At 37.6% G+C, this 18776-nt stretch overlaps 1 protein-coding gene and 1 pseudogene across 12 annotated transcripts in view; one reads left to right on the forward strand and one right to left on the reverse strand.

Moving 5' to 3' along the window:
* Positions 1-18776, reverse strand: part of EYA3 (EYA transcriptional coactivator and phosphatase 3) — a 99221-nt gene that overhangs the window by 7820 nt on the left and 72625 nt on the right. For all 12 annotated transcript variants that reach the window (XM_036347438.1, XM_036347442.1, XM_036347436.1 and 9 more), the window contains 7 exons: positions 15200-15283; positions 13656-13745; positions 8971-9029; positions 5259-5419; positions 3084-3198; positions 1769-1890; positions 307-407 (listed from right to left, as the gene is read on the reverse strand). In XM_036347438.1, coding sequence (XP_036203331.1) covers positions 307-407; positions 1769-1890; positions 3084-3198; positions 5259-5419; positions 8971-9029; positions 13656-13745; positions 15200-15283 — 732 coding nt within the window. The remainder of the gene's footprint in view (positions 1-306; positions 408-1768; positions 1891-3083; positions 3199-5258; positions 5420-8970; positions 9030-13655; positions 13746-15199; positions 15284-18776) is intronic.
* LOC118675184 lies at positions 6014-6749 on the forward strand (annotated as a pseudogene).

Consider the following 18776-nt stretch of genomic DNA (forward strand, 5'->3'; position numbering starts at 1 on the left):
CAGCAAACAACGAGTTAGTATTTTCTGCTCCCACATTACCCTGAACTACAGATTTTTTGTATTGTCATCAATGTGTGTTATTAGACAATTCAAAGGTCCGATGTCCTCTGTAAAAACTGAAAAACCTAACAAAACAAAACAAAAGTTTCTGAATGAAGGTCACTACCTCTCCAAGTAGATAAGTGATCCAAGGAAGTACACTGAAGTCAGGTTCAGATTCTCCTTAGAAATTCTCTTCCTTTCCAAAGCATACACAAATGAGAGCAATAGGTCCTGAAATTCCCACATTTTCTTTACCATGATTACCTGTTTGGCTGCAATTTCTTCATCTCGTCCATCTCCAATCACTACATACGTGACTTTCTTTCCAAACCTTGACACAATTCTCTCAAAGCAGCTCTCTTTACCTGATGAGAGAAAGCAATTTCCTATTAGGACATCCTGTCCTACCTTTTTTTCAACAGCAAAGAAAAGGCTGCTGCTAGGTTCACCAGCCTGTGCACAGACAAAGTGAGTGGCAGCCCCTGAAGTTTGCTTGGTGAGGAGTAGCGGTGGCAGCTAGAGATCCCAGTAGACTCTCTGCATCTATAAATGGGAGGCTAAGTGGCCTAGGCAGGGTGAGAACTGTGAGCACCACTTCCCTTTTCCACATCTCCTGTACTCGACAGCTTACAAAGCAGTTTTCAAATTATTCCTTACTTAATTCTCAAAATAATCCAGTGAGATAGGTACCGTACCCTCTTTTAACAGATGAAATGGGACTAGTGACTTGCCCAGATCCAAACAAGTTTACAGCTAGACTTTGGGCTCCTGATTCCAAGTCTAGGCTCTGGACATTGTGAAAGGATATTTTTTGAGGGGAAACGTGGGAACATAAGGCCTCGATTTCTTGTTAGTAATAAGAAACAGACAACAGCCATTTCCCTACAATTTTTTATTTTCCAGAAACAGTCCTGGGCATGAACGAACCTTATGGCTTTCAGTAGGGGAGGAACCCCAGAGTACCAATAAATATGGCAGCAACATTTGTCATATCTGGAATTTCCTCACTATTATATTTTGTAACTGCAACTGAGATACTATATCACTGACCTTAACCTTGGGGAAATGGGTGTTTCAATACATTGCAGACTATTTTTAGATATATGGTAATAAAAATTCAAATCCCATTTGGAACCTACACATAAAACATGCACAGGTGATACTGCTTTTTATTTGCAGAAATAAATAAAAAGGAAATTGTTTTCTTTCCTTTTTCTTTGCCATCTCTTATACTTTATTTCCCTGCTCTGCCACCTTCTTCAGTTAAGTGATTTTTCTATTATACTATATTGTAGTGCTCTCTATGCAAAAAAGAAATCTGAAATGAGGTAAAAGTAGATTTCTAAACTAGATATTATGTCCTTTCAAATATTATAAAGGAAAAGAACAAAGTCCCACAGATCTGGATTTGAATCCTGTTTATGTAACTTACTATCTGTGAAGTCTTGTGCAAGCTACATAACTGTTAAGCCTGAATTGCCTCATCAGTAATATCAGAAGACTGTTGTGAGGAGATATATATAGATAGATAGATAGGTAGATAGATAGATAGGTAGATAGATAGATAGATAGATAGATAAATATAGATATAGATATATAGATATATAGATATATAGAGATATAGAAATAGATATATGTCTAACAGAGGAACTGGTAAATAATAAGTACATCATAGTAGGAAATATTATTGTAAGGCAAGTGATAAGAAACTGAATAGAAACCATACCAATTTTGGTAGCACTATAGATGTTTTCAATAGGAAATATTTCTCCAAGCCCATATAGGAGAACCTTGGCCAGAGCTGGAACCAGCTGGGTTGTAGTGATCAGAACATTCACACAATTCTTCCTAGAAGGGAGAAATAAGGAGAGAAAAGAAAAGGGTGAACCAATCCAGGATGTGACCTTTAGATCTAACCATTAAAAATTAACCTTAAAGGGCCTGGTAATGATATTTGTTCAATGTCAATGTTCAGTTATCGTTCTAATTATCTCAGGTTTACTTACTTTCCATATTAAAGGACAGAGATTCTATAGTGGGCACAGAGCAGCAACTTGATTCTTGCCTCATCTCCCTCTGATAATTCGCTCACTGCACTTGTTAGCAATTACCACCAACCCATGTCATTGATACTACTCTCTAGGAAACAAATGACAGACTTTCAGTTACAGTGCTATTTCATACGAATGCAACCCAGTTCTTAATGAGATATGATTTAAGTCTTCTCTGTTCTTCATGTAATAGCAACATAGATTCTAGAAAACACATTAATTTCACAGGTCCTTTACAAACTTCACTGAATAACTTGTGTCAGTTTTAATGTTTGCTCTATTAGATTATGGGTCTGGAATTCCTGTTTTGAGGAAGAAATCAGTAAGAGATTTAGATACAATCATGACTGTATTTATTTCCCATTATAAGCTTTAAACTGAAATCTCCTTAATCTGCTTAATGTATCCTTTTCTTTTGAGTCCTGCCTTCCTGAGTAAGTTTTGGTACATTTTTTTGAAGCTTCCTGTACTTAGGATATTTGAGATATGTCTCCTTTATGTATCCTTTGATGTCACCAGGCCCAACTCCTGGGTGGAGATTATCATTTACTGAGTTTTAATTTTGTGAGCAAAAAGTAAGGGGAAGCCCTGGTTGTGTGGCTTCGTTTATTGAGCATTGTCCCATGCACCAAGAGGTCACCAGTTTGATTCCTGGTCAAGGCACATGCCTGGGTTGCTGGCTGGATCCCCAGTGAGGGCATGCAGGAGCAGCCGATCAATGTTTCTCTCTCTTTCTCTCAAATCGATAAAAAAATATTTAAAAAAAAGAAAGGGAAAGAAAAGGGCTTTCATATATATTCTCTTAAAACTCTAAGGTGTGTCATTAGTATAAAACGGCCCTGCCTCCCACTAACCTACTACACACTTCCTTGCTCCACTTAAACTCCTCTCTCCCCACCCCACATCCTATTTTGGGAATGGCCTGTCCTAAGCTGGTGTAGGAAAGAGTGTGTCTCTGAGAGGATGAGACTGAAGGAACCACTTTCACACCTGGACTTGATGAGAAGTAAGGACTTCAGTGCAGTACCTAACCAGGAATCTGTTAACACTTCAATTTCTGCTCTTAGTCTCTGCAGTGCTTCCTTTCTCTGGGGACTGAGAAGGCCTGTGGGAATAAAAGCAGACACATGTATCATCTGACAACACATCCTTGTTGACATCCACGAAACAAGTTCTAGAATTCAATTGAGAAATAGTGTGTCATTAAAATTTCTACTGAACTAATACAGTTCTCTTCTTAGTAAAACGCTAGAGTAGTCTGCTCAAAATATCGTTTTCACTTTCTTCATCAGAATGTTTGCTACCAGGCACAAGAAAACCAGCTGAGGAAACAATATGATTAGATTCTGACACAAGCTCTTTCATCATGAATCAGCAGCAGAATCTGCAGACTGGTGGACCGTTCCCTGAGTAGCACTGATTTAGACATGGGCTCAAGAACCAAAGGGGAAAAATAAGTGTTAGAGCTGAAAGAAGAGTCTGCACCATTCCAATCTCTTTCTAAAGAAACCAGAACCCAGGGAGGAAAGGGATGCTAAGATTACACAGACAGTTAGTGGCTTTTGGTCTCAAAAGTCTTTCTACTGCCTCTCCTGGTGACTGTGCTTTTCCTTTACCCCTTTCAGAAGACATCAACCTGAGATTCCAGGCTGAAAGACCACCTCTATGAATGTCATGTACTTGTACTGTATTTACTTCTGAAACAACTCCAGCGAGAAAGAGACCAAGACACTGTTTAAGATCAGATAATTAAGCATAACAAAACAGAATTCATCTGATGAGAGCATGTTATCAGACACTTGAGTTATAATATTCAAATAATAAATCTGGCCCTGAATTTTCTATAGTGAAGAGAAATCCTGTAATCTATTACCAATATTCCATAAAAATAGAAGGCATTTCTATGAGGACTAGAACTGCGTATAATTTGTTTTCAGATTGATGGTTTCACAATGTAAGCCTAGAATTAGATGACTTTCAATGTTTCTAATAAAACAAAACCAATATCTCTATGGCATGTATGACATAAACATATATGTCTTTTACTTAACTAATATTATGATGTGGCACTTTGACAATTCAAAATTTTTACAAAATACAGGTGGATATTCTTATAGAGGGTTATATTACTTTCTATAGCAAATTAGGTCCAGGTATTTACTAGGCAAAAAAAATAATCAGACACTTAAATTTGACTCCCAAAGCCCAGATGCCTGTGATTTTTACCTGGTATTGAAAGACTGTAACAGAAATGAACTAAATTGACTTTCAAAGTCCTATTTTTACTTTCTGCAGCACAGAAAGCGGTAGCATGGTATTGTAGGAGGATTCTCTTGACCTAGGGTAATATGCCTTTAGGCAGTGCAGGAAATCCTTGAAACTTCATGCAACATTTTATGTGTATGTAAAAGTTTGAGGGTGATGGTTTACAATTTTAAATATTTTCTCATAATGGTATATCACTAGAAAAAGAACTGCATGAATGTAAAGTGGACCAAGAATTCAGGGATGTGGATTCTAGCTGTGGTAGATAATTAACTTGCTATGGTATCTGCCCTTGTTACTTTAAAGATGGACAGCAATTTTCTCAATAGATATCTAATGTCTCTTCTAATTTGGACAATCTATCACTAATTAATCCCAAATAATAGAATTCAGGCCTGGTGGCACCTGACATGAGATATTTCTAGGTAGAAAGAATTTCCAAGGTCCTTCAAATCACAACACATAGATACTGCCACCCTATACTCCTGGACCTAGTTTTCCATAAACTATAAACCAACCTAGTGACTTGTTATATATGACTTGTCCTGATATATTAGTTAAAAAACAATAAGGCAACCTATTAACTAGTACTGACAGTTTTGACTCCAGAATAAAATACGTCATCAAATATAATTAATGGAACATATTTCCTTTAAAAAGGCATTTGTCTAAAAAAGAACAAGAGAGCTTTGAACTTATGCTAAGAGAAGCCCATCAGAAATGCAGAGCTTCCTCCCCAAAGGATTTTAATCAAACCTCCATGTTTTAAAATATAGAATTAAAATGTTACTGTGGCACAAATTCATAAACAGTTGTCAGAGAGTTCTAAGGAATCCCTGGACAAGAAAGCAGTAAATCAGAAAGAAAGAGAAAATCAGACTGATTGTATGCCACACTTACCACCCACGTTGCTTTTATGCTTATCATAGATTTCTCTCACTTTTCGGTAACGGAAAGCCAGTTTTCTCATCCAGTCCACACCTCCCTGTACACCCACAGAGGAACCATGGCTGCCACCGCCTCCTGAGCCACTGAAACCATCTGTTGAGAAACTATAGTTGCTGTAGAGAGAGAGGATAATGAAAATTAAAATCTATACTGCATGGGGTTTTTGGATGAATGCCACTTGGGATTCTCTGTCCTATTCCTAGCACCTGACACCAAGACTAAGTGCTTTGAGAATCTTTTCTCTAATCTCTATGTCTCAGAGTCTATCTTTCACTATTCCTCTATATCATCCCTATTACATCTATCAAAAAAAGGATGAAGACTAGGGAAAGAGAGGTAGGAACAAGCACCAGCATCCCACAGAGGTTAGCTTGAAATGAAGCATCCTTTCATTAATGACAGAATATCTTACAGTGAAAAAAAAACAGAATATAAAACTTTTGTGTATGTATATATAAAATGATTGAAACTATGTAAAGAAAAAAAGAAAAAAATTAATGGGCCCTAGCTAGTTTTGCTCAGTGGGTAGAGCACTGGCCTGAGGACTGAAGGATCCCGAGTTCGAGTTCGATCAAGGGCACATGCCCAGGTTGCGAGCTTGATCCCCAGTGTGGGGCATGCAGGAGGCGGCCGATCAATGATTCTCTCTCATCATTGATGTTTCTCTCTCCCTCTCTGAAATCAATAAAAATATTAAAAAATAGGGAGCTGAAGGCATGCAGGGCCAGAGACACTGGAGAAGCCGGAGACATGGGATGCGGAGCTGCATGGAAGCAGTGAGTAATAGCTCTTTGAATCTGCAATAAAAAATGGCCTCCAATAAAACTACATTGCAAAAAATGGGAAAGAAACAGATGGAAAGAGTAAAAAAGTTAAAGAGGCAGAGCCTGAAGAATTTGTAGTGGAAAAGTATTGGATTGATGTGTAGTGAATGGGAAGGTGGAGTATTTCCTGAAGTGGAAAGGAGTCACAGATGCTGATAATACTTGGGGACCTGAAGAAAATTTAGATTGTTGAGTTAATTAAAGCATCTCTTAATTCTCAAAAAGCTGGTAAAGAAAAAGATGGTACAAAAAGAAAGTTTTTATCTGACAGTGAATCTGATGATAGCAAACACAGAAGAAAAGAGATGCTGCTGATAAACCAAGAGGCTCTGCCAGAGGTCTTGATCCTGAACAAATAATCGGTGCCACTGACAGCAGTGGAGTTAATGTTTCTCATGAAATGGAAAGATTCAGATGAAGCTGATCTGGTGCTGGCAAGAGGCAAATATGAAGTGTCCTCAAATTGCAATTGCTTTCTATGAAGAAAGACTAACTTGGCATTCTTATCCAGAAGACGAATCCCAACTATTTGTTTCCATTCCTTTTTATATCTGTATATATAAAAGCCTAAGCGACTGTCCGACCGTTAGCTATGACGCGCACTGACCACCAGGGAGCAGATGCTCAATGCACTGTCATGGAAACATGGAACAGACTGATGAATCCCAGAGGAGAGTGGGGAGGGGGAGGGCAGGAAGAGATTAACCAAAGATCTTATATGCATACTAGAGGCCAGGCACACCCTTGATCTGCATGTTTTCTCTTTACTCCAACTCATTCCTTACATGTTGGCTCAGTCTCAGTATTTGGGGTACTGGTTCAACAAAAGCCAGGAAAAATAACAGCTTTGTAGTAAACAGAATGTTACTCAAGTGTATATTGTTCACTTTATTGTAAATACTGGTAAACAGTGGTTAATATTTTTATATTCCTTTGTGAAAAAAATATTTAAAAAATATATAAAATAATGGAAGGTAATAACACAAAATATTAATAATAGTAAGATAATAGGGATGTTCTCTTTCAGTGATCTGTTGGCTAGTTTATTAAGCTCATAGTTCATTGGTGGCTTTAAATTATGCCCACAGATTCTTCAATGTCCCTCTCCTCTAACTCCGCTCCTTTGGGTATGTAATGTATTGGAGTGTAAGCAGAACGTGGTGTTAGACTTCAGAGACTAGACTTCTCTTGTTCTCTCCTGGAGCACTTGCTCTGAAGGAAGCCAGCTGTCACTTGGGAACACTCAAACTGCCCCGTGCAGAGGCACACAGTGAGAAACTGAGGTCTCCTATTATCAGCCACAGGCAAGAGGCTGAAATCAGGTTCCGCCTCTAATAAAACCTTCAGATAAATTTAGCTCCTGCCAATGTCTTGATTTCAATCTAAGAGACCCTAATTCGGAACTACCTAGCTAAGTCACTTTCAAATTTCTGACTTACAGAAACTATGAGATGATAAATGTTTACTCCCTCTGTCCCATAATAATAGTAGCAAGTGAATATTTAAATGGGAATTATTGGCGAATGCAGCTGTAAGTTATGTTGTAGTGCAAAATTGCGAAGCCTTCGATCAAAATCAATGTTTCATGACATCTGCCATTTGTTTTGACATATCTTTCAACTTTTAGGTTAATCTAATTATTATGAATTATAACTATTTTTCTAATTTCATCCGCTGATCGAAATTGATTGTTTTATTTCAGTTGAATATCAACCTATTGTAAAAGTAAGATGAAAAAAAGAGTTTTCAAGCAAAGATCGAGTTGCAATTGTCCAGTTCTTGATGCATCAAAAGAAAAAGGAAAAGTTGCAGAAAGGTGCAATTACATTAGCTGCAAAACAATTTAAGTGCAACAGAATGACCATATCAAGAATTTGGAAATGTGCTTCCGAAAATAATTGTCAAGGAGAATCTTATGCTAATGTTGATTCTTTGAAAAAACAAAACTGTGGACGTAAATGCAAAGATTATGGAGAAAACTTGAAAAACTTAGACATATTCCTCTTAGCAGAAGAGGCACCATATTAGCCTTTGATAATATTTCTCCCGAAATACTGGATAATACGTTTCTGCCACTTCAACAAGTTATGCTGGAAGCAATGAAGAACGATGGTTCCAATAATTTTAAGCTCACGCATATAGAGAAAGCAAAGCTTCGCAGCCAAGGGATCCTACCTACAAGTTTAAAACGTAGTAACGAAATTATTGAAAAATCCAGAAACTATCTGAACACTCAAAATAAAAATTAGGAGTACTATTTTTTTTAAAAAATATATTTTATTAATTTTTTACAGAGAGATAGAGAGATAGAGAGTTAGAAACATCGATGAGAGAGAAACATCGATCAGCTGCCTCCTGCACATCTCCTACTGGGGACATGCCCGCAACCCAGGTACATGCCCTTGACCGGAATCGAACCTGGGACCTTTCAGTCCGCAGGCCGACGCTCTATCCACTGAGCCAAACCGGTTTCGGCAGGAGTACTATTTTTAATTTATTGTTTAATCTAGTTTTTTGATAATAAATGTTGCATTCTATATTTATTTTCTTTTGCTACTATTATTATGGAACAAATTACATCCATCAACTGCTACTATTATTATGGGACAGAAGGAGTATTATTTTAAGGTACTAAGTTTGGGATAATTTGTTATACAATAGATAACTGATATAGGTTTACCTTGGAGATATTATGGGTTCGGTTCCAGACCACCATAATAAAGCAAATATTGCAATAAAGCAAGACTGGTGGAGGAAACAAATGATTTTCTTTGTTTTCCTCTAAGCCTAGATTATGTCTTATGGTGTATTAGTATTTAAGGCATCGTTGTTTTTATCACCTTAAGTCTTGGCCATTGTCATCAGAAGCCACATCTTCCACATGCACCTGGTCACACTCCTGTTAAAAGACAAAACCATACACTATTTCAGTCTGGCCAGTAGAAGTGCTAGTACCAACATGACATATTGTAAAAACACCACAAACAATGGTGGAATGATGAAATACCTCATGGCCTCTCTTGGAGGATCACTCTCACCCCCCTTGCTGTCCATCTTCTTTTAAGGCCTAATTCATACAGCACAGTCTTCATGAAACCTTAACCAAGCCAACCCTCACTTATGCTCTTATCTCTATAGTTCATTTTTCCAACAGCTCCTAGATATGAGCACAAACTCCCTTACATTGTCAGGTGTGTCCATGTTCTATACTAGATTGAAAGTTCTATTACACTGTAGGCCTCTTACAACACGACCCCTATCTTCCATCTCTTTTGTACTCCTCTGGTCTAGTCCAGTGACCTTATGCAGCATGTACCCAATAAATTCTTGCAGAAGAAACAGATGTTGGTAGAGTGTAGTATCACAACTGAAAGTGACTGAAACAGAAATTTATAAATTCAAATCTGGTACACAGAAGAGTTCATCTAAGTCAATCTCCTCATGTTATAAAAGTGAGGTAAAATGATTTACCCAAGTGAGTGGTAGAAAGAATCTAGAAAGAGCCTTATAATTCAGATTCAAGGTTCTTTCCACCAAACCCATTAGTACTGGCATAAAATGCCACCCACTGCCTAACTCTAACAGATTTACTCCTCTGACATCACCTAGGGTGGTATTGTAATGTCCACCTGCATCAGAATCCTCTGGGGAAGTTTTTAAAAAATGCATATTTGGGTCCACCCCAGAACTACTTGAATAGAATTTCTGGGAGTGAAGTCCTAGAATCTTCATTTTTAACAAGGTCCCCAGGTGATTCTTATGCCCCCTAAAGTTGATAACCACTGACCTCAGGGGCAGGAACACATTCAGGTCAAATTCTTCACAGAACTTTCAGTCCTGAGTGAGGACTATGTCTAGAAAATTATTACAAATACAATTTGGCAATAATTACTGGCAGATAATAAGTTTTCAACAAATGTTTGCTGAATAACTCTGATGTCCTAACTTCTCAACATGTGAAGTTGAGGAAAGATTAAAGCACCGTGGAGCTTAGACTAAAGTATTAGAGTTTAGAGCCTTATTAATTTAATTTGTTGGAGAATTGTCTGTTAAGTAGAACTGGATTATATTTGAAAAGGAATAGAATTATTTCATGTTTATAAAATGCTATCTTAATTTACTTTAAAATTTTCACTATTTTTAAAACTAGGTAATACATTTGGTTTACAGTTCAAAATTCAAAAGGATATTAAGTGACAAATCTGCTCCTTCCTACTTCCGTGTCCCAGTAATGCATCCTCCTCCCCAGATAGAACAACTTTTAATAGTTTCTTGTGTAGAATAACTGCTTCACTGAGGCCCAAAGGTGGGAAGATAACTTTCCTAACTTGGGACTCACACTCTGGTCTTCTGGCTTCCAGGTCTGTGTTCTTTCCACTAAACCATATTTACCTCAAAGGCTAACTAAAATGTCAAAGCCAAAAAATTCACCAAGAAGCTCTCAGTGTTTCTTGGTTTTCCTTCCACTTAACTATACAGCGACTCTGGATGTCAAGGCTAACTCATCCATGGAAAATCAGCATGTATAAAATAAAATGAATTACAGCTGTTACTTGTAGATCTGACAAATCTAGAGATTCTTTTAAGGAGGTAAAATTGAGAAACCAAGATGACGGCATAAGTAAACACCAGAAATTGCTGCCTCACAAAACCACTTCAGAAATAAAACTAAAAGACAAAACAGACATCATCCAGAACCACAGGAAGGCTGGCTGAGTGGAAATTCTACAACTAGAAGGAAAGAAAAAAAGCACACTGAGACTCAGAGGAGGTGCGGTGTGGAAGTAAAGTGCAGAGGTATGGAGGCGCAAGTGGAAAAGGCTGGCAACTAAGAATGCGGTTGTCTCTTTTAATCGGGAGGGAGTCTCAAGCTCCTGACTGCTCTGAACTCCAGTTCCGGGCAAGTCTCTGGGGACCCAGACTCATACAGGGAGAAACTGGACTGTCTGGCATTGGTCGGAACTCAAGGGCGGCTTTCTCTCAGAGGTGCTTGTAGCGATTACTGCTAGACACTGAGACCCGGGGCCTCTTAGGGCAGGGCTGAGGATCAGCCATATCTGTTTGCTCCGCCCTGTTGATTCCCTGAGATCCCGCCCCACCCAAGCTGGAGCAGAGGCTTTTGCATATGAATGGGCTGGCCCTCTGAGATCTAAAATTACCTACAAATTACAGCTGGGTCGGAGAGAACCAGAACATCCAAAAGAAGGCTCAAGGCCCCATAGCAGCTTGCATTGCTTCACAGCTGGGCCTCATCTGGGCAACTCCAAACCCCAAACAAGGAAGAAGAATCTGCAGATCTCTCCGTAGTTCCTGCTGGGTAGCCTCAGGCAGAGGCTAAATTAGCACCTCCTTAGAGATCCAAGAGCCAGTGTACCCAGTGGTCAGAGTGGGACCATCCAGATTACAACTCCTCAGATCCATAAGGGACACACTCAGGGGGCAGACTCAGTGAGCACCAAAGCCCCACTGAAGCAAGTCTTCCCCCGGAAGGGTGTCTTCAGCACAGAAGTTCTCCCGCTGCAGACACAGCTGATTCTCACAGACAATTGGCCTGGAGGTCAACTCCTCCCAGTGATAATTACAATAATAAAGGCTTAACTACAACAAGGCACACAGCCCACAAAGGGGTGCACCAAGAGTGTCCACCTCAGGTAATTGGGGAGGCTGAGCCACTGGGCCCTATAAGACACCTAGCACACAAAACCACTCTACCAACACAGGGAAGCATAAAAAATTCAGAGACAAAGAAACAGATCACAAATGACAGAAATGGAGGAAAGCAAACTACTGGATATAGAGTTCAAAACCACGGTTATAAGGTTTTTCAAGAATTCTCTAGAAACCACCGATAAATTTAGTGAGACCCTCAAGGATATGAAAAAGGACCAACTAGAAATTAAGCATACACTGACTGAAATAAAGAATAATATACAGAGATCCAACAGCAGACAAGAGGATCCCAAGAATCAAGTCAAAGATTTGAAATACAAAGAAGTAAAAAACACCCAACTGGAAAAGCAAAAAGAAAAAAGAATCCAAAAATATCAAGATAGTGTAAGGAGCCTCTGGGACAGCTTCAAGCGTCCCAACATCCGAATTATAGGGGTGCCAGAAGAAGAGAGAGAGCAAGATATTGAAAACCTATTTGAAGAAATAGTGACAGAAAACTTACCCTACCTGGTGAAAGAAATAGACTTACAAGTCCAGGAAGCGCAGAGAACCCCAAACAAAAAGAACCCAAAGAGGACCACACACACCAAGACACATCATAATTAAAATGCCAAGGGCAAAAGACAAAGAGAGAATCTTAAAAGCAGCAAGAGAAAAAAAGTCAGTTACCTACAAGGCAGTACCCATACAACTGTCAGCTGATTTCTCAATAGAAACTATGCAGGCCAGAAGGGAGTGGCAAGAAATATTCAAAGTGATGAATAGCAGGAACCTACAACCAAGATTACTTTATCCAGCAAAGCTATCATTCAGAATTGAAGGTCAGATAAAGAGCTTTACTGATAAGAAAAAGCTAAAGGAGTTCATCACCACCAAACCAGTATTATATGAAATGCTGAAAGGTATTCTTTAAGAAGAGGAAGAAGAAAAAGGTAAAGATAAAAATTACGAACAACAAATACATATCTGTCAACAAGTGAATCTAAAAATCAAGTGAATAAAAAATCTGATGAACAGAGTAAACCAGTGAATATAATAGAATCAGGGGCATAGAAAGGGAGTGGACTGACAATTCTCAGGGGGGAAAGGGGTGTGGGGGATGTGGAAAGAGACTGGACAAAAATCGTACACCTATGGATGAGGACAGTGGGGGGGGGGTGGGTAAGGGCAGAGAGTGGGGTAGGAACTGGGTGGAGAGGAGCTATGGGGGAAAAAAAGAGGAACAGCTGTAATAATCTGAACAATAAAGATTTATTTAAAAAAAAAAGAAGGTAAAATTGAAGAATAGTCAAATACACTTAAGACCACAAATAATTGCCTGGCCAGTGTGGCTCAGTGGTTGAGTGTCAACCTATGAACCAGTATGCCAGGGTTCAATTCCCGGTCAGGGCACATGGTTGTGGACTCAATCCCCCAGTGGGAAGTGACTGGGAGGTGGCTGATCAATGATTTTCTCTCATCATTGATGTTTCTATCTCTCCCTTCCTCTCTGAAGTCAATAAAAATATATATTAAAAAAAAGAGCACAAAAACAAGTCAAACCCACCTTATATATTATTTAATATATATGAATAAATTGAAATTTTGGTATCTGTGTTTTGCCTAATGGGTTGGCAAAACAGAGCTAGATCACTTCCACAAAAACAATAAAATTTTTGAGCCAATACAATTGAGGGATAGAACCAAGGCTGTGATGACTTAGCCAAGGCACTATTTCTACAAGACTATATAAATCTAAGTAACCCGCTGGCCTCTCCATACCCACCCTAACCACATATCCTCTAACTAAATAAGCACTAAATAGTTACTGAACAATATGTTTCATTGAAGCACAGAAACAATTTAAAATGCTTACCTCTAAGTCATTGAAAAATAGGTGTGTATCAGCCACTTCAAAAATCATTTCTTCCATAGTTAAACCTGAGCCAATCACTACTGTTGGGTCCTAGAATACAATAAGAGAAAAATTGCTTGACTTGATACTCACAGATCTGGTTCTGATCCTTAAATATTTAAAAATTATTTGGGTCAAGGCCAGAACAACACAGACCCACAATAGTGCTTCCAACTATTACTGATGCAATTTCATTCAGTTTTAAGAATCTGGAATTGTGAAAAGTTAAAAATTTCAAGACTTTCGTTTCTAGAAGACCAAACCCACTTAAAAACAACAATAACAAAAACAACCTTGTCGTCCCGTGCACCGTAAGGTTGATGGTTTGATTCCCGGTCAGGGCATATGCCCAGTTGGCAAACTCAATGCCCTGTAGGGGACATGCAGGAGGTAGCCAATCTATGTGTTGCTCTCACATCAATGTTTCCCTCTCCCTCTCCTTGCATCTCTCTCTAAAACTCAATAAAAATATTTAAAAAAAACACACAACACTTGAATTTTTTTGGGGGGAAATTCTGTTTCAGGAGAAACTCTAACTATTGCTAAAATATTAATATTGTAACACCCATTATCTTCCCTACGCACACACACAGTATAATACCAGAAATCAGCTATCTGACAATCTCAACAACCAGGAAATAAGTAAACAAAGGCCGAAGAGTCATAATATTTGCAGGAAAAGCAATGCAGTTAGCTTACCCTCATCTTCAACCCCCAATGCACTTAGTTTTAAAATGAACAACCAGGTCTTCATTTAGAGGCTGTATGCTCTTATTTTATTTATTTATTTATGGTATAAACAGCCTAGTTACGGTATTTAGCATAGGAGCTTGCCAGTCTATATACTAAATGTCTGTGGAAATTACTCCTAACACAAACATTTGTGACAATAAGGAATATATGGTAATAGTGAGAGAGCAAAAGAGGCAGATATTTTTATAAAATGTATTTATAATACAGAAAAATAGGTGCCTGAAGGTAGTTTAGTGTAGAAATATATAGGCAATAGCTCAAAAACAGCTCATCCCTCTATGAAAACTGATGTTTAGATTAATGACAAAACAAGTTAAATTCTGCTTGGTATATTTAATTTAAGAAGGTAAGTACTCTCTTTTAGAAAGATACTTTATATTTTATCTGTAATTTGAACTAGGTAAATGAAATGTACAGTTTAGGTTGTTAAAAGACACTTAAGGGATCATAGATTGGTCTTTGGAACATATAATCCCGAGACTCCACTCTGTTTTGAGCATCATTCCCATACTTCATTTATACAAAATACCACTCTCAAAGAACTTCAGCTTTCACCACTTACCTCAGGTCTAGTCTCTAGCTTTATCATCAACTCTGCCTGACCATGCAGCCTGCCTGGTAAAAGCTACCAGGGGAAATTTAACATGGAAAGGCCCAGGGTAAGGTGGAGGTAGCAGAGAAAGTGATTTTGGTTACCTGCTCTTATAGCAGAAAAGGGATGGTTACAACAAAGGAAGAAAGACTCAAATTACCTTTCCATACTTCTGGGCATAGGATCCAGTAAGAAGGGAGTGAAAGATGATGATAGTTTCATCCAAGTCCCACAGAAATACCCGCTGAGGGAGGAAAATATGAAAAATAATGAGTGAACATCTTTTCTAATCACAATGGGATAAAGCAAGAAATTAATGGAAAACTGGAAAATTCACAAATACGTGAAAATTAAACAACACAATTTTAAATAATCAAGGATGGAAGAGGAAATCACAAGTGAAATTAGAAAATTAGAAATTAGAAATTAGAAAATACCTTGAAATGAATGAAAATAAAAACACAACAACAAAAAAATTTGTAGTATGCAGCAAAAGCAGTGCTAAAAAGGAGATTTACAGCTGTAAATGCATAACTTAAAAAAGATCTCAATTAATAAATAACCTGACTGTACAATTTAAAAAACTAGAAAAAGCCAGCAGAAAGAAGGAAATAATAAAAGTTAGAATGGAGATAAATAAAGCATAGAATAGAAAAATAATCAAGGAAAATCAACAAAACTAAAAGCTAGTTCTTTAAAAAGATCTATAAGCCCTAGCTAGTTTGGCTCCGTGGATAGAGCGTCAGCCTGCAGACTGAAGAGTCCCACGTTCGATTCTAGTCAAGGGCACATGCCCCCTAGTAGGGGGCATGCAGGAGGCAGTCAATCAATGATTCTCTCATCATTGATGTTTCTCTCTCTCCCTCCCTCTCCCTTCCTCTCTGAAATCAATCAAAATATATTGTAAAAAATAAAAATCTATAAAATTGACAACTTTTTAGACTAAGAAAAAGAAAACTCAAATGACTAAAATCAGAAATGAACATTATTACTAATTTTAGACTTTAGAAATAAAAAGGATTATAAGAGAACACTATGGACAGCTGTACACCAACAAATAACCTAGGTGAAATGAACAAATTTCTAAAAAAAACACTAAGTGCCAAATGACTCAAGAAGAAATAGAAATTCTGAATAGACCTTTAACTGGTAAGATGATTGGATCAGTAATCAAAAACATCCCAAGGAAGAAAAGCCTAGGACAAGATGGTTATCCTGGTAAATTCTACCAAACATTTAAAGAAGTCGTCTTAAGCTATTCCAAAACGTTGAAGAAGAGGGAACATTTCTTAACTCACTCTATGAAGCCAGCATTACCCTGATACCATCAAGAGAGTAAAAAGACAATCCACAGAATGGGAGAAAATATTTGTATATCATATATCTGACAAAGGATTAATATCTAGAATATATAAAAAATTCCTAAAACTCAATAAAAAACAAATTTAAAACTCAGTTTAAAAATGGTAAGTACCCTGACTGGGTGGCTCAGTTGGTTGGAGTGTCATCAAATACAGAAAAAAGGTTGTGGATTTGATTTCTAGTCAGGGTACCTATGGGAGACAACTAATCGAGGATTTTCATTTTCTCTCTTTCCTCTCTTCTCTCTCTCTCTCTCTCTCTCTCTCTCTCTCTCTCTCTCTCTCTCTCTCTCTCTCTCTCTCTCCTTCCCCTCTTTCTAAAATCAATGAACAGCCTGGCTGGTGTGGCTCTGTGGATGATCATCGACATATGAATCAGGAGATCAGGATTCAATTCCTGGTCAGGGCACATGCTTGGGTTGCAGGCTCAATTCCTTGTATGGGATGTCCAGAAGGCAGCTGATCAATGATTCTCTCTCATCACTGATGTTTTTATCACTCTCTCTTCCTCTCTGAAATTAATAAATATATATGAAAAATAAATAAAGTCAATGAACATATCCTCAGGAATAAGAAAAAAAGGGTAAGGAATTTGAATAGACATTTCTCTAAAGAAAATAAACAAATGGCTAATAAACACATGAAAAGATGTTCAACATTATTTGTCATTAAGGAAATGCAAATCAAAACCACAATGAGATACTACTTCACATCTATTAGGATGCCTATTATCAAAAATATGGGTGAGGATGTAGAGAAACTGAATCCTCATGCATGCTGATGGGAATGTTAGATGGTATAGCCACTATTGAAAACATTTTGGTGGTTCCTCAAAAAGTTGAACATAGAATTACCGTATCATCCAGCAATTCTACTCCTAGGTTTACTCAAAATCACTGAAAAGAGGTACTCAGAGCTACTGGTATAGCATTGTTCATAGCAGCACTATTTAGCAGCTCAAAGGTGAAAGAACCCCAGGTGTCCATCAACAGGATGAATAAACAAAATGCGGTATATACATAATACTACAATGAAACAGTATTCAGCCATAAAAAGGAACAAAGTTCTTATGCTTGCTACAAAATGAATGGACCTTGAAAAAAAGTCTGTCATAAAAGGATAGATATTGTATTATGCTATTTTTTATGAGATATCTAAAACAGGCAAATTCAAAAAGACAGGAAGTAGAACAGAGGTTACTAGGAGCTAGTAAGAGAGAAAAGGGAGTTATTGCTTAATGGGTACAAAGTTTTTGTGTAGTAGGATCGTGGAAATAAATAGTGGCAACAATTAAATAAGTTTGTGAAAACATTTAATACCACTGAATCACACTTAGAAATAGTAAATACTATGTTAAGTATATTTTACCACGATTTTCAAAAATGAGCTCTCTCTCTCTCTCTGTTTTTCCCAAGAACCATATTAGGACTTTAGATTTTCTTTCTTTCTCTCTTTTCTGTTCCTCCCTCCCTTCCTTCCTCTCCTTCTCTCTCTCTCCTTCTCTCTCCCTCCCTCCCTCCCTCCCTCCCTCTCTTTCTTCTTTTTCTTGCCCCAAGAATAAAGGGGAAGAGAGGCTCCAAAACAGCTTCAATTTACCCATGTCTTCAGAACACCTATCAGTGGACTCAGTTTTAAAGACAGCTTTTCTCATTAAATAATTCTATTATAGAAAAATTGAAAAACAAAACGATTAATATCAAAACTTCACTCTTATTAATAGTTTGTATGACTTTCTAGTCTTTTTATAATAATGAAGCCAAATGTATCCCCATAGTAAACTCTTATAGTGTTTAACCACAGAGTAAATAAGTGTAAATCTCATTAATAAAGTCATCAAATGGACATAAGACACTGGGGGGGTAGGGGAGGCTGGGGGAATGTCAAGGGGGGGAGGGGGAAGGAGACATATGTAATACACTTTTAATACTTTAAGCAATAAAAAAAAAGGAGTTAAGTAAAAAAAAAAATAATAATAAATAAATAAAATAAAGTCATCAGATTTGGTTGCATGCTTCCCAGAAACTTTGTCTAAAGCACTCCAGTCTTCTCATTTTACTTTGAGATTTCTGAATGGCGAACGGTATGACATTACTTGTGACACCCTCTGCTTTCTGAAGATAATGCACTGTTCTTTCTGTTCTCTGGAATATAGAAAATAGTTGCTTCTTTCCCTTAAAGAGTTAACTGGTTACTTAAATTCAGAAAAGCTTTTTTGATACTTTTGGTAAAAGCATCTAAAGTAATATGGAAAGTTATGGGCATAGACAACTGTGTTTTTACATTTCTCTTATCACTTGATCAACTCAGTTTCTCTTGTCCAGGAATTAAAGGGTACACAACATAGAACCATATTATTCCATGAGATAGATGATAGAT

This window comes from Myotis myotis, unplaced genomic scaffold (assembly GCF_014108235.1).
Source record: "Myotis myotis isolate mMyoMyo1 unplaced genomic scaffold, mMyoMyo1.p scaffold_m19_p_2, whole genome shotgun sequence".
Classification (NCBI taxonomy): domain Eukaryota; kingdom Metazoa; phylum Chordata; class Mammalia; order Chiroptera; family Vespertilionidae; genus Myotis; species Myotis myotis.